The following is a 22307-nucleotide window of genomic DNA, read 5'->3' on the forward strand; positions in this document are numbered from 1 at the left end:
GGTAAATCAACCATGTGACATTCCTGTGTGGAACTGAATGGCGGGTCCCTCTCAGCACAAACAAACCGGAATGTTGCTATTATTTGTAATATGCTGGTGCCTGGAGGTCAAGACTACATTGGTTTAGGCACAGTACAAACAAGACAAAGACACAGTCCTGGCTCAGAAGAATTTGCAACCTGAGGAACAGATCAAAGGATGACTCCCAGAGTTAGCATTTCAAGGTCCCTTGGCTGTGGCCCATCGTGGAGACGTGCTGGTATTATGGGTGTTTCTGCTTTTTCCTCATCTGGAGCCACTAAGACTGGTGATTCTGTCTGTTAGGTCTGCTAAGAGGCAATATGTATTACCTGAGGAAGAGGGAGGATGATGTTGTGGTTATTGCACTGGCTTGGGGCACCTTGGAGATCAGGGTTCAGGTTTTGGTTCTGCCACAGATTTCATGTGTGACCTTGCCCATGTCACTTCAACTTCCTTTGCTTGTCTTCCATCAATAAAATAGAGATAATATTTCCTTTCTTCCACCTTCTGTGTTGTTTGTTTAGAATGTAAATGCTTTGGGACAGGAGCTCTCTCTTACCATGTGGTTACCTCTTACCTAGTACCGTGGGGCCCCAGTCTAGGCCCACCCCTCTAAGTGACCATAATGCTGTCGTTGTTGGCTAATAAAGATAGCCCTTGCTGTCTAACGGGACTTGATGAACTATGTGTTCAGACCAACAGGATGGCCTGCCTTGCTTTCTTGGGGGGGAAAAGCTTGAGTGACAGAAAAAGGGGTATAAAGAACAAGGATAGAATTAGGAAAGCCACACAAAGGAATAGATAATGAAGAGCAAAGCCCCTTTCATGCATTTATACAGATGGTGAATTTACCCAGTTTTTTACAAAACAGCTGGGTAGGTGCATGGGAGACTCAGAGCATAACTGTTTATGCTAACAGCAATCAGCATCACAAGGAGAAGTCTCATGATGGTGATTCTGAGATGACAAAACTTCCAGCAAAGTAAACCGGGTGTTTTAAAACTTGGTTAAACTGATCAAAATGCATGAAACACAGGCCCATGGACATGCCAGCACACATGGCACAAACCACTGCACTACTTGGCACCATTTTCTGTTTGTAGAAAACCTGCCACTTAATGCTTGCTACCAAAAACAAACAAATAGCAATAATTAGTTGATGAACTTTGCTAAAAAGAGGCCCAGACTGGAATAACAAGATAACTGCAGGTGAAACCTGAGGTGCGTTCTTAGAGCTGTGGGAGGAAGCTTGCACAACCCATGCCCCATTTTCATGGGAATTAAATTAAAAACATTGAGTCAGATTCTTTGGTCTGATAAAGTGGAGTTGCACAGCGCAAACCACCTTAAACAGGGTAGCCAGCCAGTTGTAGACTTTTTTCCTGCATATGAGGACCCTCCAGTTATTTTCTGGTTTAGCAACCTTTAGGATGCACTTGCTTCACATGTGCAAGCTTTTTCTCTGTAAGCACACGGGCTAGAAACCTTTTCTTAAGCTGAAATTCTCTTAAAAATCTCCTGATTCCAGCAGGTAAGGCTGTGCAAAATACACCCAAATATCGCAAAACTTGCCATAAAATCATGAGTTTGCAGCACTGAAAACCTCTAGAAATAAACCTGTCACCACAATAATTTTTTTCTCCTACTGGATAAGAGCAAATACCTATCTAGTCTTGCTGCTTAACTTCGGTAAACTAATGGCCTTTCTAATTTTTTATTTGAGAGGATTGAATAGAAGGGGGAAAAATTATTTTGCAAATATTTCCATGGATTTAACCAACAAGTTTGGACCACTGAACTGTGTGGCCATATTATAAGTATTTTTAGGACCATAACATATTTGTGTAAACTTTCATAGGTCCTGAAAGTTTCAGACATTGTCATTTGAATGTTGATTTGATTGAATGTTCCAAGGTTTAAAATTAAAAAAACCCTTAACTGTCATCCAGTCAGGGTGCAGAAACAACCCCACAGGACTTAGGTGACTAGTTCCACTATTCATTCCCTTCTGTATACGTAAACAGGGGGCAAAGCTACCCCCAGCAGTTGAAAATGTTTGGTTGAAGCTATTTGGCAAATAATTACATGAATAATGAGAACGCTAGTTGGAACTGGGACTGGTCTGCAAATGACTTACTAACCAATGAGGGGTTAAATTCATACTTCAAAACAAATAAGGTGACTCATTCTGTTTTTGGCATGTTCTAAAATGACGCTGCTGTTAAAGATCAAGTGAATTCTCATTAATATTATCTATTGCTTTCATGTGGCTTTTGTCAGCGGTTCCACCAGATTGAGGTGTATGAAGTAGGGTGATGTTTAGCCAGCCTGTGAGTTCCTGTTCAAACCAGGCTCGCTGGAATCAGCTTTCACTCTTGTAAAGCTGAACAGAAGTGCTGCCTTCTTGTAACAAGGTATTGAGGAAAAGTCTAAATGAGGTGGGGTTAGAGCTGAGGAATGGAAAGACTGGATTCAGTTCTTTGCTATTAATGCAAGTGACAGACAGATACAGTCCAGGAGACTTCACCAAATCCGGGCCTGCAGGGAGACAATTTAGGATCCCAGCCTCTTAATCAGAGCTATGGAGTAATTGGGAAACAGTTTAACAAATTTTCTCTACCTTCCTCTTCTTAGTTAACATAGTATGCTTCCTTCCTTTGCTATGTTGCCATACTCTTAATGTAGATGCTTTAGTAGATGTGACTGATTGGATAAGCCCATGGAGTACTTTAATTCAAAGAGAGAGTGGAGCAAAGTCAACCCTCTCAGGGCTTAGTCTGTGCTTTCAACGTTGAAGCAGTGCAGCTCCAGTGCTTAATAAAGATGCTACCTATGCCGTTGGGAGAGCTTCTTCTGATGGCATAGGTACTTTGCATCTTGAGAGGTGGTAAGTGTGAACTAGATGGCTTCTCTTGTCATATAGAGCTGTCTATAGCGGGGGTTAGGTTATGATTTTCTACACCCCTGAACGATGTAGTTATACTGACATAAGTTTGTAGTATAGACCAAGCCTTAGTTTCAGTGGAGTTTGCATGGGTGGAATTAAGAAGTAGAAATTTGCTTCAGCGAAGTCCAGTTTGCTACTGGTTGAAGGTGAAGGAAACCAATATTATGAAGTTAACACATTACAATAGATTTGAGTGCTTAGATACCAGCAATGGGGGCCAAACAGAGGCAATTAGATAAAATAAGATGAACAAATAGAATTGTCTCCAAAGAAAAGTGGTGGGAGCCATGCCCCTGGACCAAAATAAAGTAGATTGGACAAAAGATGTATGATCATACTGTAGGGCACACTTCTGCATATGAGCTCTCAAATCTTAAGAGTTTATTAATTATTCTTCTTAAATTTCAGTGCATTTTCTCTTGATAGCCTGTTCAGTTGATGTTAGATTCTAATGTTGAAGGGCTAATGCGTCTTCAGCTAATACGCTATATAAGAAGGCTGCATTAATAGAAAATATACGTTAACCTGAAATTGGAGGCTTGATAATAGTACTTGAATTAGGACTTATTTGCAAGTTTTTCTGCAGCTCCTCTGCTGAACTGGTTGTCGTCTTGCCATTTATCTAGTGCCACACTGAAAGGATATCACAGCCCAAGGACCTCACCATCTACAATAGGCAGCTGATTAATTAACAAATACTGACAGATAAGAATGGAGGATTGGGGAGGAAATGGAGATGGGTGGGGGAGATAGTAGAAAAACTAAGATGCCCTAGTGTGGGTTCAGGTTCTTCTTCCTCACACGTTCAGTACATTGTACCTATCGGTTTCTTCACTTTCTGGAGGCTTTCCTGCTTAGGAAGTGGAGAGGATAGCGCTAGCAAACTTTCATGGGAAATGCTAGGGAGTTTGTGTAAGAAATGTTCTTTGGTGTCCGTGCACAGAGAATGTTTCTACAGCAGTTTCACATAAAATTCTTTCCTGTCCTCTGGCATTAATAATTCTCTTCTGCAGGCTAAGTTTATGCAGACAAATCCACTGATCTTGGGCTGAGAAGCCTGAGGTGCTACAGAAGTCAAAGAATTTTAGTCCAGATTTTCATGAATGGGTGCACTTTTGAGAATCAAGTCACTTAGTTGGGTGCCTAAGTAGGTCAATAGGAGCCTCATTTTAGGCTGCTGTTTTGTGAAAACCTCAGCATCTATGCTTCGAAAGGCACAGTTTTACCTCTGATCGGTATGTTCACTATCTCTTGAATATGGATTTTTTTAAAAAAACCTAAGTAAGACAGGTTGCTGATTCCTTAGCTGGTGTAAATCAGCATTGTTCCAATGAAGTGGGGAGGTGTTATATTAATGTATATGGCATAACTTAGGTGCTGGAGGTGTAACAACAAATTAGTTACTGTCCAACATTGACCAGTGTTAAGCAAGGCTTGGTGTACAGAGACCTCAGCTTGCTTAGTACGACGGCAAACACACCATCAAAACACATTTAAACTTTTTATTTAGGATCACGAAGGAAAAACAGTTAAAGCATTTGAAATGTAAAGTATTAAATAAAGCTTCCATTTTAACAACATCCTTTGTTTCCTTTCCCTTTAGCTGGAGAGAGGTTTTAAGGAGAAAAAACCTTCGACAAACTTTTTGGGGAAAAAGAAGTTAGTTGAGATGGGATGGAGCTTTTGTTCTTGTTAAAGTCCAATTTTGTTTCATCCTAGGTGGTGTCTGCCAGCTCCAGCTGAATCCCAATGTTATCTGGCTCCCTCTCTCTCTGCTCTGCAAGGGCCAGGACATCTCTCAGGATCAGGATGATGAAGGCCTGGAGTCCAAAGAGATGGTGAGGGTGGCAGCTATGATGGTGAAGCTCATTGCAGTAGCCAATTTTTCTTTCCAAAAATCTTTAAGGACCCTCAAAGGAAGTGAGGGTGAAATAGCCCATCCTTTCGTTATTTTGTCCACCAGTTATGTCTAATTTCAGACACATGATTTTGGTTCACTGATTTCTGATTCTAGGCTTTTCTTGTCTACCAAGCATGATTTTAACACAGCCCTTGAATTATATCAAGATATCCTTTTGTTTGGACTAATTCAGTCTGTTCCCTTTTACTACCTTTTCCCATCAATATTTGTCGTAACATCACAGGTTGAGACATCACATGATCTGACCTGGGCTTATATGACAATGCCTCCATTCAGATCCAGGAAGATGGGCATTCCTGAGGTGTAAAAAACCCCAAACAAACAGTGTCCTAATAATAACAAAGCTTTATAATACCCCTGTGAGAAGTACTATCCCAACGAAAATAACCAGTGTACAGATGGGTAAACTGGGCCACAGAGTAATTGTGATTTGTCCAAAGTAACATAGCAGATCAGAGGCAGGGCTGGAAACTGAACTCTAGAGTCCTGATTAGTGAAAGATACAATCTGTTGACTGACCATCACCCCCATTACAAAATGTAGAATAAAGAGTCTAGCACAGTAAGGACTAACACCAGAGAAAAGACCTGCCTTTCATCTATAAGAAAACATAACAGCCCAACCATAACAACATCCTGCTCTGATCTGATTTTTACACAGATAATTATCTTTGTTTAGAAGATTAAACTTCTGAGTCAAACTAAAAGTGACAAGCCTCTCGCAGGGTAGGTACACCCTGTCGTGGTGGTGAGTTGTGGGGAAATTAGTGTAGCATTTAGGCAGCCCATGTGGTCTAATGTACTGAGCCTCCAGGGCAGCATGGCTCAAGGGTCAGAGTCAATGACTAAGCTTCATAGCAGAACAGCATGGTCAGAGTTGATAGGACTGCACTTTGTGGCAGGGCAGTGTGGCCTACTAGCCAGAGGGGAGTGAGCCATCACCTGAGGTGGTTGGTGGCCAGGGTGGGGGACCCAGGCCCTCCCTATTCTACCAGATCTTAGCTCAGGGCCCTGTCTGTAGCAGCAGCATCCACCACTCGCTCAGATGGATCCTCCTGAAACATGCCAAGTCAACATCCAGTTCCACAATCAGATCAATGTTTAGTTCCCCTGGGCTACTTACTACCCTATCCTACTCTAGCGAGCAGTGGAGCCTGGTCAGGTGGGTGAAAGCAGCAGGCAGGAAGGCAGTTGGGAAGGCATTTACAAATTTCCCCAGGCCAGAGAGCAATGGCCAGAGAGGGCTGAAGGCTGAGAGCAGTAGAGGGAGATGCCTGTTGGCTGTCTGAGCCAGAGGGCTGAAGGGTGGGGAATGATGGAGGGGTGAGCCTGCTGATTTTTCTGGGTGAGATCTTGAGTGAGACCTGAGAATGAAGCAGGCTGGACAAGCACCCAGCTGGAAGGGCTGGGGTGAGGTGTGGTGACAGATGCCAGAGACGTACCTGAAAGTTGAAGCATAGGTAGAGACTCTGGCGCGGCACTTGGTGTTGGACTATTGGGGTTTAAAAGAGTGAATGTGTGGTTTGGACAGCGCTGGAGAATTTTGGTTTATGATTGGGTGGCGTGTTGTAATTAACCTCATAAAGGCCCCTTATGCTCCAAAAGCTTGTACAGAGTTTCTGGGGACCCTGGAATAAAGGGGAAATCGAGACAGGTCACCACTTGCAAGGCCACCCTGAGGCCTGAAGGAGCCCACCCTATGACCGTGCAAACGGCGGGTACTGACCCACCAGTCGGTCATGGGAAGATGGGTTGCCACGTTTAGGGCTGAATTAACCCATTACTGGGCCCTGGCCTAGGCACACACGAACTTCTCTTGGCCTGGGATGGAGGGGAAGCCCTGATGGGTTGGTGTTGGAAAGTGAACCTGTCTGCACTCACCCCTTAGTGGCCGCTTCTGTCTTGTGGGGCTGGCACGTGGGATTGCAGTGCCACTCAGGTTTGGGTCGGTTGCCCTTCTATCATGACCTCCACCAAACCTGAGTGGTGATACACCCCATGATCCAGGTCACAACACCACTCACTTACATTTGGCCCAGCCACTCCTCTGTCACGACTAAGGGGCAGCCGGGCTAAATCTGAGTGGTGTGACAATCCTGTGCTCCAGGTTGCAACCTGGAGAGCTGAGCCCTCTGATCAGAAGGCAGGCAGACTCAGTCCCCTCCTCCCACCCCAGCTGGGATTGGGATTGTGGTCCTGCAGCGGACAGTGCATATAGGTAACAGGGGGTCATAAATAAAGACAAAAATGCAGTTGGTGGGTTGCTCCACTAGGAAGCTTGGGAACTGGTAGCCTGTGCCACCATATATTCTTATTTCTGCGACCTGAGTCCTCCCTCATCCTCATTCATAGTGCTTGTTACATTGCACTTGTCTTCTAGGAGTCTTGTCTGTGCAGCACCTAGTGCATTCGTTGGTAATGTATAAAAAAAATAAAGTATCATGAGATGTATAATATAAAACCCAAATCTAGTGGGCACCCATGACAGGTGCTGAGATCTGTTACTGGGGCTCTCTGAAGCAGCACCATTTTAACCAAGACAGGACATTAGTTTATATTGTGAAGGGCTAGAATTCAATATAAAGAAATAAGATGCTCCTTTTATCCAAAGACAAGTGTCAGAGCCTTCATTGCTTGTTCATACCCCGGCTGTATGAAGCATCCTGTGTGACTTTTCTTCCTTGTTCCCTTGTAAGTGTGTCCCTTTGGCAACACTTGGAGCGTGTGCTATGCCAATAAGGAAACTCAATTACTGATTGGCGAAATTGTACACCCAAATACACGTAATGTCTAGTGACCTGAACCTACCCTCTGAGTGATAATGAGTGTGATTTGTGTCAGTCTGTTGATTCTTTTCGCTGAACAGCATTTCTCAATGTGGTGTTAGGTTTCTTCTGAAGAATTTTATATTGCAATGAAGGATGTGTGTGTTTGTTCTCATTGATGAAACAGCTGGTTAATTGCACTCCTCTCTACCCGCTGTGTTCAGCATATCTGTCTTTGTGTTTGAGCAGCAGATTGATGCCAAATTGCCCTCGTTAAAATAAGCAAGAAAATTCCTTGTGTCTTAAAATATATCTGCACTTTGTCACGGGAGCCTGAATTTCTTAAGTCTAAGGACTAATACAAACACATTCATAATAATACTTTGGAATTCTATAACATCATTTGAGGATTTCAAATTGTGTTTACAAATGACCTGGGAAGTAGGTGACTAGAATCAGTCCCGTATTTCAGATGGGTAAACTGCGGGCACAGAAAGGCCAGGTGATTTGTGAGGTCACACTGAGCCAATGGCAAAGCTAGGAATAGAAACCAAGGTACCCATATTCTCTTCATTCCATGCTCTGAATACTACAGCTCTTCTATTTGAGAAATCATTGGGGGAATTGAATTCCTAGCATCTTCAGACTTAGTTACTGTGCCAGTTTCAAGTATTCTGGCCAAACTCCCATTGACTTCAATTGGATGTTGGCATGATTAAGGGTGGCATGATTTGGTTTTTTTGGCTAAACAAGGATGAAACAAGTATATGTGTTTGGGGATGGAGAGATAGATGGTGGGAACCTAACAAATATCTGAATAGTGTAACTATTGAGGAAAGAGAAACTTGCCCGGTTATTTGGGTTGGTCACAAATTCACAATTTAGGTTAATCTAAGGATGCATTAAGTTTCTGGAAACTTTTATGTGAGCCTGGACCCAACTTTTGACCAAAACAAACCCTACTGGTCAGGGGTGGTAGAACTGGTAGGGTAAGGGTAGGGGTTAGCACCCCTATAATGGAAATATTGGGAGGGCAGATCTGTGTTTCCACTCCCCTCCCCTATGTTTTCTGCCCCCATAACATCTTGCCAAGGTGAGAGCGGACTCAGAGCAGGACCTTGCTATGTTCCGCCCCTGCGCACAAGGTGTGTGTGGGGGGAGGGAGGGCAGGGATGAGAGCAGGATGCCAAGGAGGGGTTGGAGTGCCTGCTGATCTTGGCACATGAAATTGAGCCAGCTGGTAGGACTCCTCGGCCCACCCTGGTCCTACCCTCTAGAAACCTTGGAGACCCCAGTCTGGGAGAGGGGTGCCAGACACAGGTAGGGTGGGGGATGGGACAGGGCACCAACACCAGGGCAGGAGGATGCAGAGCGTGGCAGCAGACCTGTGTGCATCGGTGGACAGGGTTCAGCCGCCAAGGAACTGCCATAGGAAGGAACGGCAATAGGGAAATACCGGGACTTTCCTTCCCATCTTAGAGCCAGTTATCCTTTCCCCCACAATCCTCTTGTTCCCCCTCCTATTCCTCCACCCCCTCCATTCACAAACTTTGATGCTTACAGTGGGAATGTGAACTCACATATAGAAAAAATTTGTATGATGGAGGCCTTTGAGCCAAACCCTCCAAGTTTAGCATGGCTTCACTAAATAGTTAACTTCACTTGGCCGCTGTACCACGCTGGGGAATGTTCACTAGAATAAGAAAAGAGTCATGAATGCCATTAACTGTTTAAACAGCCCCACCCTGCAATGGCAGATATCTCAGTGGGTTAATCATGAACACAGACAGAATCCGATGCCAGCTATGAAAAGAAAGACAACCTGCCTCAGGACTAGTCGCCGAAGACACGGTCGGTAATGGATTATTGACACCAGACTGCAGGGAGATTAAGCAGAATGGAGAAACCTAAAACAAAGTAATGTGTCTTCTATATTTCCAATTTGACTCTGAGAATGAGAGATGACCAAAGGAGAGGCAAATAAGGTCTAGGAGTGTTTTTAAGTACATAGAATTGCTACTTATTGGGCAGGTGATTAAGTGAAAGGCTTTATTTATGTTAGCAATTTTTTTTAGTAGAGCTTGTTTAATGTCTTTATTTAAGAAAGGGTCATTAATTCTACTAAACTGTAAATGGGGAAACATGTTTACTTCTTCTAGGCAAATCTTATCCTCCTTTAAGGATCCCCTCTCCCCCGTCCACAGATATTTAAATACCTAAGATAAGACTGGGATCTCTTACTATGCTGGCAGTTATTCACTCAACTAATCCTATTAAAGTCAGTGAGACAGTTTATGTAATTGCTAAGTACTGTGAGTAAGGGGGGATGGCTCCTCCTCTCCACACTCACTGCTGTCAGTGATGTTAATGAGACTTCTGTGCGCGGATCAAGAGGATAATACAGATCAGGACAATACTTAGAAAAGTGCATAAAAAGCCCGGAACCATACTCTTCATTTGGATGCTTGTACACAGCTTGTAATGAGCCGAGTCCTGCGGCCATTACGCAAGAAGAACTTCATTGATGTCAATGAGATGCATCCAAGGACAAAACTTGTCCTTTAAGCTTTTTACTGACCAGACAGAATGCAGTAGTTCATCAGCTGGTGGAAATAGTCATTGCTCCAGCCCACCAACTGAGGATCTGCACTTGTTTGTGTGTGATGTGGAAAGGATGCAAGCCTTTTGCTGGGAGACCGAAGTTTGGGTTTTTTTCACCCCTGATAACTAGACTTAGATATAGTGTCTGGTTTTTAGCAATATTTCCTTGCTTTACCTAATTTAATAGCAGAACTGACTGCTATATGAAAGACCATATTCTGCTCTGTTATAATGGTGTAAATTCAGAATAAGTCCATTGGCTTCAATGGAGTTACTCTGGATTTACACCAATGTAAGTGTGAGCAAAATCTGGTGCAAGGCATTCAGAATATTTGCCTGGCTGTAACCGCTAGACAATTGGGTGGCTTTGCTTTACTTCTGAAGAAGAGAAAGCTGTATTGAATTTGCTTGGTCTGCTTTCCTAGTTGAAGCATTATAGACAGATGTAAGTTAAAACAGGGCTTGTGCTAGCCTAGATAAGTTTTAGATCAATTGAATAATTTTTTTCAGTCTCCTGAATTATGATATTAAATTTGTTTTTAAAACTGAGAGAAGCACCTGGCACACGAGTCTGAGCCATCTGTTGCTTGATGGGCCTGATCCAAATCCAGTGAAGTCAATGAGACTGTTTCCGTTAACGTCACTAAGCTTTGTATCAGACTGCATGTTAAAGAATGACAACAGTAGAGTAGATTCTGAGAGACTTTGAATTGTTTAATAGTTCTGGAATTATTTCAGAAGGTGATACATGAAAACTACTATTTGACTTAATGTATTTTATGATGATGATGAACAAGTGGTAGCTGATTTATAAGAAACTGACTATATGACAGGAATCTCCATTTCATCTAACTCTAAAGTACTGTATGTCACAGTTCAGGGCAGCTGAACCTGTATTTCTCCTCTGTGGTCCTTCAAGGGCACCCCTGTCTCTCCTGGCTCCTCTGAGTTGAGCTGCCTTTCTCTGCATACCTCAAGCAGCTGAACTTTCTTCAGCTGTTTATAATTCATTTTCCCATTTCTGTTTTTGCTATTCTTTTCCCCAAAAGACTGTGAGACACCTGTTTTCCACTGGGCTTTTTCCTTCTACAGTACTTGCTTTCACTGCTGCTGGCACTTACTGCAGATCACAGCCATAGATCCCACCTCTGCCACCATGTATGTCACAGTTCAGGGCAACTGCACCTGTATTTCCCCCCTCCCTTGTGATCCCTTGAGGGGCCATTCTAGGCTACCAGCTACCAGTTGTCACCTCTCTTGGGCAGACACCCATGACTCTGTCCCTTATGACTGGTTTTTTTCCTGGCTGCACAGTTCCCTATTTACACTCTGATATCCTCAGCAAGTCAGACTGCCTAAAAGGCCAGTGTCTGCACTTTGCTTCCTTTCCGAAGGCTATGAACAGTTGTAATTACCAGCAGTTACAAGTTACCACACTGCCCTTTATATGTAAGCACATTTATTCTTAAGGTGAAAGCATGACAGAGAAAACATATTAAAACAATAAAAGAACCTACACACACATTTAAAAAGCTTACAAGAGATCACCTCCCAATTCCAACAAGGGCTCTGGCAGGAGTCAGTCCTTCAAACTCCACAAAGGGGTGTTACTGTGGTTGCAATTTCATAAGAGTTTTAGGTTAGAACTAGCACACACATGAATATTTCAGTCTTTCCTTTATACAGCTTGGGCCTTTGATCTTGAGATGTCGGGAACACATAATCATGATCCCATCCTCTGGTGATGCAAAAATGCAGCCCTTTGGAAGCTTCACTCTGAGTGGTGAATTTCCAATCACCTCCCTCTAGACTTTCCCCAGGCAAACCACTTGACATGGTTTATCCCAAAAATCCATTCTTCTCTGGCACATTGTGAAGTGTACAGTCCTTTGAAGTTCAGAACACTTCCCAGGTTCACATCCCATTTCTCCCCTAGTGAGAAGTTACTTACAGTCCTGGCTCACAATAATACATAAACCATTTATTTAATATAATGGACCCAAAACAAACAATTCAATAAGGTCCTTGCTCCAAAACAATGGGAATTTTGCTTGCGTAAGGATCTCAGAATCTGGCCCTCAGATGGTAACTTCTAACATGTCATCATAATTGTAATCACAAAATAATATCTAGGGACTGCTTTGAGTCACTATAGCAAGATGAATAAAAAGTAAAGGCGAAATCATCTTCTTTGACCAAATTCTGTCTTTACTTTTGCCACCAGCTGAGGAGAGAATTTGATCCTTTGAGGTTATGGGATACAGAGCCTTCCTATCTATTTGGGATTTTATTCACATACACAATCTGGCTGTCCTGCATGGTGGTATTTTAGCTATGGAAACAAATGCAGTTTCTGGAGATATTTGTGAGTTGTTGGTCATACATAACTAGAGCTGCCTCTGAGCTCCGTTGTACCAATACACATCTGGAATAACTCCACTGAAATCAAACTAGTTACGCCAAACTTACACCAATGTTACAGACAGCAGAAATTGGTCCAATAAGAGTAAGTGTTGCAATTTATGCTGTTTAGTAATAGACAATGATTAATTCTTCTTTAGCTTGCAATGTTAAAATTTCTGACTAAAAATAGTGTAGAAATAAAACCACTTCCCTCCCTATCTCTGGATATCCCTTGGCATCCCATTTTCTATGTGCCCATCTTGAAGGTTGTAAACTCTTCAGGGCAAAAATTGCCTGTATTTTTGTGTGTACTGTGCCCAGGGTTGGTCCTAAACAAAAAAGCAAACATGACTGCACGTGAGCTTGTCACTGATGTAGGTGTAGAGAATTCACCTATAGGAACACACACAGTACAGTGGGGAGGTAGCAGGAACTTCCCGAATCCCCCTGGGCTAGTTCCGTGACCTCACCAGGATGTGTTTGGCTAACTTTAGTGTTATCGTTACATTGGGCAAGGTTTCAGATTTCATCGTCAACATTCAGTGAAGTGAAAAACCCCATGCAAGTCTCAAGTCTGCTCTAAAAACAATGAGAGTCCTGTAGCACTTTAAAGACTAACAAATTTAATTTTTGTAGGCATAAGCTTTCATGGGCTGCAACCCACTTCGTCAGATGCAAGAAATAGAACTCAAATGGCAGGTATATATATACATCCAAGTTTAAGGAACAACAATGGGGAAGTAGTTGAGGCCTATTCACAACTATTGATTAGGAGGTGAGAATTACTTCGTGTAATGAGAAACTTCAAAAGCAGACTTCAAAGAGAAACTGCTGAGCTTGAACTGATCTGCAAACTTGACACTATCAAACTGGGTTTAAACAAATCCTTGGGGGGGGGGGGGGGGGGGGAAGGGCGAAAACTGGAAAAACCCACCAGGGTAGCATTTGACTTTAAAAACGGGAACTACACAAAAATGAGGAAACTAGTTAAATGGAAATTAAAAGGAACAGTCACAAGTGAAAAGCCTGCAAGATCTATGGAAACTTTTTAGAAATACTATAATAGAGGCTCAAACGAAATGTATGCCCCAAACTAAAAAAAACCAGGAAGAGGACCAAAAAAATGATACCATGGCTAAACAGTAGAGAAAAAGAGATGGTTAGAGGCAACAAGGAATTTAAAAATTGGAAGTCAAATCCTACTGAAGAAAATAGAAAGGAGCATAAATTCTGACAAGTCAAGTGTAAAAGTATAATAAGGCAGACCAAGAAAGAACTTGAAGAGCAATTAGCTAAAGACACAAAAATGAACAGCAATTTTTTAAAAGTACATCAGAAGTAGGAAGCCTGCCAAACAATCAGTGAGTTCACTGGACTACTGAGATGTTAAAGGAGAACTCAAGGAAGACAAGGCCATTGGGGGGAAGCTAAATGAATTCTTTGCATCAGTCTTCAGTGCAGAGGATGTGGGGAAGATTCCCACAACTGAGCCATTCTTTTTAGGTGACAAATCTGAGAAACTGTCCCAGACTGAAGTGTCAATAGAGGAAGTTTTGGAACAAATTGATAAAAAAATCCAGTAAAAGTCACCAGGACATGATGGTGTCTACCCAAGAGTTCTGAAGGAACTCAAATACAGAATTGCAAAACTACTATATAACCTATCGTTTAAATCAGCCTCTGTACCAGATGACTGGGGGATAGCTAGTGTTATACCGGCAATGATCCTGGCAGTTACTGGCTGGTAATCCTAACTTTTTAATGAGGCAAATTGGTTGAAACTATAGTAAAGAACAGAATTCTCAGACAAACAGATGAACACAATATATTGGGAAAGACTCAACACAGCTTTTGTAAAGGGAAATCATGCCTCACCCAACCAGTAAAATTATTCAGCAAGCATATGAACAAGAGTGATCCAGTTGATACTGTGTATTGGAACTTTCAGAAAACCTTTGACAAGGTCTCACACCAAAGGCAAAGTCATGGAGTAAGAAGGAAGATCCTCTCATGGATCAGTAACTGGTTAAAAGATGGGAAACAAAGGGTAACAATAAATGGTCATTTTTCACAGTGGAGAGAGGTAAATAGTGGGTTCCCCCAAGGATCTGTACTGGGACCAGTGCTGTTCAACAGATTCCTAAATTATCTGGAAAAAGGGGGTACAGTGAGGTGGCAAAGTTTGCAGACTTTCAATCTAAGTAAGTTGAAAGCAGACTGTGAAGAGTTACAAAGGGAAACGCGGTGACTGGGCAACAAAATGTCAGATGAAATTCAATGTAGATAAATGCAAAGTAATGCACATTGGAAAACTGCGTCCAAATTACACATACAAAACAATAGGGTCTTAATTAGCTGTTACCACTCACGAAAGAGATCAAGACGTCATCGTGGATAGTTTTCTGAAAACATCTGCTCAGTGTGCTGTGGCAGTCATAAAAGCTAACAATATTAGGAGCCATTATAAAAGATAAGATAAGATAGTAAATATCATAATGCCACTATATTAATCCATGGTACTCTGCACCTTGAATACTCCATGCAGTTCTCTTTGCCCCAATCTCAGAAAAGATATATTAGAACTGGAAAAAGTACAGAGAAGGCAACAAACATGATTACGAGGTATGGAATAGTTTCCATAAAAGGAGAGATTAAAAAGCCTGGAACTGTTCAGCTTAGAAAAGAGACAACTAAGGGAGATGATAGATGTCTCTAATATCAAGAAGGGTGTGGAGACAGTGAATAGAGAAGTGTTATTTACCCCTACACATAACACACGAACCAGGTGTTACCTGTTGAAATTAAGTCAGCAGGTTTAAAACAAAAATAAGGAAGGATTGCTTTACACAGCAAGCAGCTAGCCTGTGGAGCTCATTGCCAGGGGGATGCTGTGAAGGCCAAAAGTACAACTGGGTTCAAAAAGAATTAGATTGGTTCATGGAGGATAGGTCCATCAATTGCTATTAGCCATGATGGCCAGGGATGCAACCCCAAGCTCTGGGTGTTGCTAAACCTTTGACTACAAAAGCTGAGGCTGGACAACAGGGGATGGATCACTTGATAGTTGCTCTGTTCTGTTCATTCCCTTTGAAGCATGTGGCACTGGGTGCTGTCAGAAGCCAGGACACTGGGTTAGATGGACTATTGGTCTGACCAAGTACGGCTGTTTGTATGTTCTTAATTTACTTGCTCTCCGGAGCAAAGTGAGAGTAGTGGGGAAGTCACAGTTCACAGTTGGTACCTGGGTAGAGCCCCTGCCTCACATGGTGAGCAGAAGAGAAATCACGAGGGCCTGGTGACTTGGAGTGACTCCCCGGGCTAGGTCTTGTAAGGGACTGGAGCAAGGACACCCTTGTGCCTGTTGCTGATTTGAGGGCCTGCAGTCTTCACCTTAGTGTAAGTTACATTGTTTTTAGCTACTTGCAACGGTGTTTGACAAGTTTACCCAGGACATGTAACTTATGCTACCATGTATGTCTGTACTGAATTGGGCCTAGTTCTGGTCTAGCAGACATTTATAGGAAGCACAAAGTTACTGTTCCTGGTGAGATCCTTAAGTGGCACAATATGATGAGCAGCAGACAAATTTGGTTGAGGAAATTTTAGCTAGAATGAGTGCAACAGGGAAGTGTGCTGTGGCTGCATAGCCATAAAGAAGCATTAGAAGAGATCTATTGCTCTCTTTCCTTGTGTTGTGAATCCACAGACTGCCCATTGCTGCTGAAGTTTGGGTTATAACATTAAAAAAACAACTTGAGTTCTGTAGCACTTTAAAGACTAACAAATTTACTTTCTGCAGGCATAAGCTTTCGTGGGCTGTAACCCACTTCATCAGGTGTAAGGAATAGAAATCACATAGGAGGCATATATATACATATCCAAGGGAAGTAACAACAATGGGGAAGGCATTTTTGCTGTATACAGACTAACACGGCTACCTCTCTGGAACTGTTACTGTGAAAATTCTCAAAAGCTGGTTTTCATGCACACTTCTCATTTCCACTAGATGGTGCTGCAGAGTAATTTTGCTGTGGAATAGTGAAAATGTAACCTGTTCCAATAGTTGAAGGCTGTTATATTTGTGGTGTAGTGATCTGATGTGGTTATAGTAACCTGTATGGTTTGATATTTAGTCCTTTCTGTTTACAAGTTTGTATAAATGAGTGTGAAATTCATCCCCAAGGAAAGGCTTGCACCAGTTAAATCTTCAAAATAGGGCTTAAGTGAGGGTTCTGTGATGTGTAGCATGCATCTAATGCTGGCCCTCTGCACAAGAGGGAATTTCACCTATAGAGAGCATTTTTTGTGCACACAGATCATGAAAATACCATGGCATGAACTGAAAGAGGGTTTTTCAGCATGAGCTGTATTTGCAGCTCTGGAGACTGCAAGCCTGTTCCTCCTCCTGTGGAAAGAGAACTGGAGAAAGGCTCTCTATCTCATTCTTAGTTCCATAGACCATCTAGTATCTTTGCATATCTTTGTGGCTGTTTTTGATGTAGTGTTGAGATACTGTTCAAAATAGTTCAGTCAAATTGTAGCAAAACGAGGCCATTTAGAGTTAAGGGCTGAAGATGTCTATGCCCAGACTTCTCCATGGAGGTGAAAGAAATGTGTCCATCCCAGTGGATACTCAAAGATTTAGTTTTAGGAATATTTGGGGTAGAGGTGGAAGGCGGCACAGCAGATTAACTGTTTGGAGATGGTGCAAACTCATTGGAGTTTTGAGGTTTTGATTGCCCAGGTTGAAGTTATGCGGGCAAGGGCTATGCAAATATACCAGCAAATTTGATTAAAGGATATCTCCGTGTTCTGTAGACTGTGTCCTCCCAACTAACCAGTCCTCTAAAGCTCGGGGTTTCTGATAGCACTAACTTAACAACTGTGTAACTTCACTGTCTGCAATAACATATAACTTGAGCTAGCACTATTGGAAACCCTAAACTGTGAGAGAAGTGGTCAGCAAAAGCATCACTCTCTCTTACAAAGTGGTCTGTTGGAGATACCATTAAATTAGGCTTGTCCATGTTGCATCTTAAGGTGAAGAGCTTATGGATTCTGTAGCACATGGTGGCCTTTTCCAAGACAGGTGCTTTCAGAGTGATGTCAGTCTCAGTGAAAATGCCTATAATGATTGCGGATACCTCACACCTGTTCCAGTGCTCCTGGCACAAGGGGCCATGGCCACATCACTTTTTACCTGCATTAAGGACCAGTGACAGGGGTATGGGAGGGAATGGAGAGGAGTGAGCGGGGGGGCCAGGGCCTTGGAGGAAGAGGCGGCACAAAGGCAGGGCCACAGTTCGAATGCCACTGGCCCCCCCACTTCTAGCGAGCTTCCGATGCTCCTGCCTCACACCTTGCAATTGATGTTTGTTTATTTTAGGAGATTTAGTGGATTTCTTCAGGGAATTACCAGAGACCAGGAAGAGAGTTGCTTTGTGCATTCCTCATGACAAAAAAGTAAAATAACCTTTTCTAAAGTGAAAATGAGCATCCATACCTCACCCCTCTGCCACATCTTCCTTTTTACTGTCTCATAATATGGTCATTTGAGCAGGCCAGATAGGAACCAGGATGTTTATTATTTATATTTTTGACTATCTCATTGATTAGCTGTGTGACCATCTCAACTAGCCGCCTCTCTGTTCCTCAGTTTTGCTATCTGTGAAGAGCTGTTAATATCTACCATGAAATCCTGAGGAGAGAAGCACAATATAAGTCAGTATAATATGAGAACAAGGGGTCACTCAGTGACTGACAGGGAATAAATTTAGGACAAACGAAAGGGAACAACTCTTCATGCAGAATATGGTGAATGTGTGGAATTATATTCACTGCTCTAGGAGATCACTGTGGATGGATTGTTTTTAAAGGTCTGAGTGATTTCATGACAATTAATATTTGTGTAACCCTTCTGCCAGACCAAGTCGGCAGCAGCAAGGGCCGGGTTCTATATCTAGGGGTCCCTGTAAATGATACAACATCAAACTGGCTCGAGCCCCCACCCAGTCACCTGGGAAATTACACACTATCCCCTGGGCACCCTCCAAAGGACAATATTTCCCCTCTCGCAAGCACAGAGTCTGAGTGTAGAAAGAAACCTTTTAATAGCAAAACAGAGATAACACCGCACTGAATGTTAAAAAAATTGCTTCAGCCCCAGCATCTAATTGCTTGAACCCTGGCACCTCTTTCATTACAAATCTAAGCACTGGGTAAGGTCTATACACACTGCAGAATTGACTAGGCGGATAGGTTCTTTCACTCTTTCTAAAGCATCGTGTATTGGCCACTGCTGAAGGGATGATGCCAGGTTGGGTAGACTTTTATTCACTCCACAAATCCCAAATGTGTATTTTAGGGACTTCAGGGTGGGGAAAAGTGAGATAACTGTTCTAGCAAAAAAATATCTTTTTCGAGATGCTGGATAAATGTTGTCTGTCTTTCTTGATTTATAGGACTAAGATATGAATTATTTTACTGTTATGTAAATATACAGGAGACACATTATTCATTTCTTCACTGATCTTTTTCATATAATATTTTATATCCTATTTAGAGCTGCTTTGCTTTTGCGTCTTAAATAACCCCCTCCCACCCCATAAAACATATACTGAATCTGAAAAGACAATGTTGTGGGGCTAATCCTTTGCAAGTAGGATCTTTCAGAATTTGTCTCTTTGAAATGGTAAAGGTAACTGAGCAAAAAGTGGAATGTCCATCATTATTTCAGCATTTCTTTTTGTCCTGAATTAAAAAGTAGAAAAGTTCATGGAACAAAAGTTTTGAAATGGACCTTCCTGAATTGAAACATTTAGTTTCGAACTGAAAGGTTTTGCTTCAAGTTGGTTGAGGTTTGGCATTAAATGGCATCTACCTCTGGTGGCACGGTTCTTCGTAGGAATTGTCGTTTGAATGCCTCTTGTCCCCATGAACCCCTATGAGCCAGACTCCCTGGCTGTTCTTCATCTCCAGTAGTTTTTAAGCAAATTTTGATTCCAGCCATGCAGATGACAAATGTCTGAATGTCTCTGCCTCCAAACAGCTGTTGATAAATGCCACAGAAATAGAAATGTTTGTTCACCATCCTGTAACCATTATTTACACAGGGTGATTAATTCTTGGGAACAGCAAATTCTTCTGAGTTTGACCCCTGCAGGGCAGGTTGTTTTAAAAGGCGTTTGTTACGTGGTGATTACTGAGGCAGAATGATGTATGCGTGTGGCTCTGGTTTTGCAATGCTAATTTTATAAAACGTTTGTCTGAACAGCTTTTTTACAGTGTAGTATTGGAGGTAGCAGCTTTGAATAATGGCATGCAATTGTCTATGGTGGAATGTGAAGATGGGGAAAGCTTGTTTTGGGAATTTTCAGGCATTTGGGGTTTCAGTCTGCCTTGAGTAAACTGATTTTTTCTTTCATGATCTGGGCAGCTTGTAATATTTTGGGTTTTTTTGAATGCATGTTTGTATTTCCTGGCTCTGGCAGTAACTGGAAGCAGAACTGCTGTATTTCCACAAAAAAAGGCTGATTTCAAGCCCAATTTAGTAGGCTCATGAGAATCTGGTAAATTCTGGATGAAGCACCTGAACTTTTGGCTGCTTATCAGTACCTAACTACAGAACTTTCTAAGTCTCATTGATCACTAAGTGGGAGTAGTTCCATGGTTTGTATGAAGCTTTAGGAGGCTTCCACAGTTTTTTTATACAGCAATCTAGAGACCCACAGCTAATTACATTTGCTGCTCAATTCCCCCCCCCCCTTTCTGATCACTGGTTCAGAGCCAGGGCTTGAAAAAGTTTCCTGAGCCTGACAAGCTGCAAGCTATCAGGTTTTAAAAATCACACCACTCAGATCCCATCCTGGCTATCTTCCTACTTTATACTACTAGAAAGCTGGAATGCTATTCCTAATGGTTTATAAAATATCAGTTTAAAACTGTCACTAGTTCCTTAATCTAAGAATGCTTTTGGCCCTGTTCCACAAGTATATTAAATTATTTATGCGGTGCCCTACAGTAGGCATTCATAGCACTTCATCAAATGCATAGATTAGTAGGACCCAACCCAGTTTAAATTAGATATGGAAAACGAAAGAAAAAAAACAAGGGCTGCACCAGACATAATTAAAATGGATCAGTGATGGAAAGCTGAGAAAAAAAAAGTGTGTCTTAATGAGAAATCTGAATGTGGAGATAGAGGACTCCTGGAACATGGCAAGGGGAAGAGGGCAATGAGAAAAAGGGAATATTTAATAAAATTTAGACCTCAGACAAATTTAATTTTTGCCACTGAATTATATATAGCCTACTAGAGATTGGCTATAACTTCATTAAACCACTGGGGAGCATGACAGACATTCCTCACTCCTCCATTCAGTTCTTGCCTGGCAGATTTCTTGAAGCTGAATCTCTTAGTTTCTCATGGCCCTAGTGGCAATGTAATGTGTGCAACAGAATGGGAGAGGTTATCTTTCTGCTGTGGAAGTAAAAAGAAAAAGGTGTCTCAATGACGGAGCTAAATATTTACCAGAGTCAGGCTGGAATGTAGTATTGGTATTGGAAACCAACCAGCTGAACTTGCTGAATGATATTTAAACAGCTTGCCTAGTTGAGAAAGAGTCTCGTTGCATGTTTAATGCAGGAAGAAAGCTGAACTGTCAGGCTCTTCTCACAGCAGTTTGTTTCAGTGCAATAAGGCTTCGACTGGTGACAATATAACCCCTCTGCATATCAATGGTGAATTTCCTGTGCAAACAAAGTATTAATAAAATAGAAGCATCTTTGTCAGCAGCCTGTTTAATGGCCTGTCCCTCACATTCTACCTCGTTAATGAAGGAATGGCAGAGAACCTGCCAGCTGTGGTTGCTTGGTATGCTAGTGCGCTAATTTGGTTTTCTACCCTCATGGCTAGAGGCAGTGGCCCGCATTGGGTGCAAATGCAGAGTCTCACCGCCCTACTCAGAACCCCAATGTATTCCTTTCTCCATCTCTGTGCGTGGGTATTTTTATCCTTACATAACTGATAAACCGCTACTGACGATGAAGAATGGCTTTTTCTGAATGGTGGTGAAGTTAACATGGCATGAGGCTGCCAGTCGATTAGCAAGAATGGGAGTGCTGATCATGACTGTGATTGATAGGTGTCAAAGCATTGTGAAGAGGTCAGTCAAAGTAGCTATAAGAGGCTAGATTCATGGCTCCTGTCTGGCTACTTTGCTTTGGTCTTACAATGCAGAGCAGCTGGAAACCCAGCAGATCCAACTACCTGGGGAGTCCCCTGGCATAAGTCCTCAGATGAGATGTATCTGGCTGTCCTGGCTCTATGCTACCCACCTCACTGCTGGGGTAAGGAGCATGTTGGGAGCATGGCTGGGAAAGGGGGCAGCTGAAGCCCCCTATAGAGGTCCAGCAATCCGTGGGTGGAGTCACCACCCCTTTGTGGGCCATTATAACTTGCATAACTCAGAGCAGTCCTGAGGCTGCTCTAAGTTACACCTGGGGTCAAATCAGCCTCTGGCAGCCCTGAAGCTCAGAGGAGCAAAAAGGTGGCTTAGTGTGATTTTTTCCACCCACTGTTGCTGACATGCACTGAAGATCTGGCCCAAGATTCTTACTACTGAGGGGTCTCAAACATCCAGCATGCGGGC

At 42.5% G+C, this 22307-nt stretch overlaps 1 protein-coding gene across 1 annotated transcript in view; it reads left to right on the forward strand.

The window, feature by feature from the left end:
* Nucleotides 1–9508: 9508 nt before the first annotated feature.
* FER1L6 (fer-1 like family member 6) overlaps nucleotides 9509–22307 on the forward strand; it is a 124038-nt gene continuing 111239 nt past the window's right edge. The window contains exon 1 of the mRNA XM_067530267.1: nucleotides 9509–9570. Within this exon, the coding sequence (XP_067386368.1) occupies nucleotides 9551–9570 (20 nt within the window). The 5' untranslated portion in view covers nucleotides 9509–9550. The remainder of the gene's footprint in view (nucleotides 9571–22307) is intronic.

The sequence above is a fragment of the Emydura macquarii genome, unplaced genomic scaffold, assembly GCF_026122565.2.
Source record: "Emydura macquarii macquarii isolate MOO-44397 ecotype Brisbane River unplaced genomic scaffold, CSIRO-AGI_Emac_v2 contig_369, whole genome shotgun sequence".
In the NCBI taxonomy this organism is placed as follows: Eukaryota; Metazoa; Chordata; order Testudines; family Chelidae; genus Emydura; species Emydura macquarii.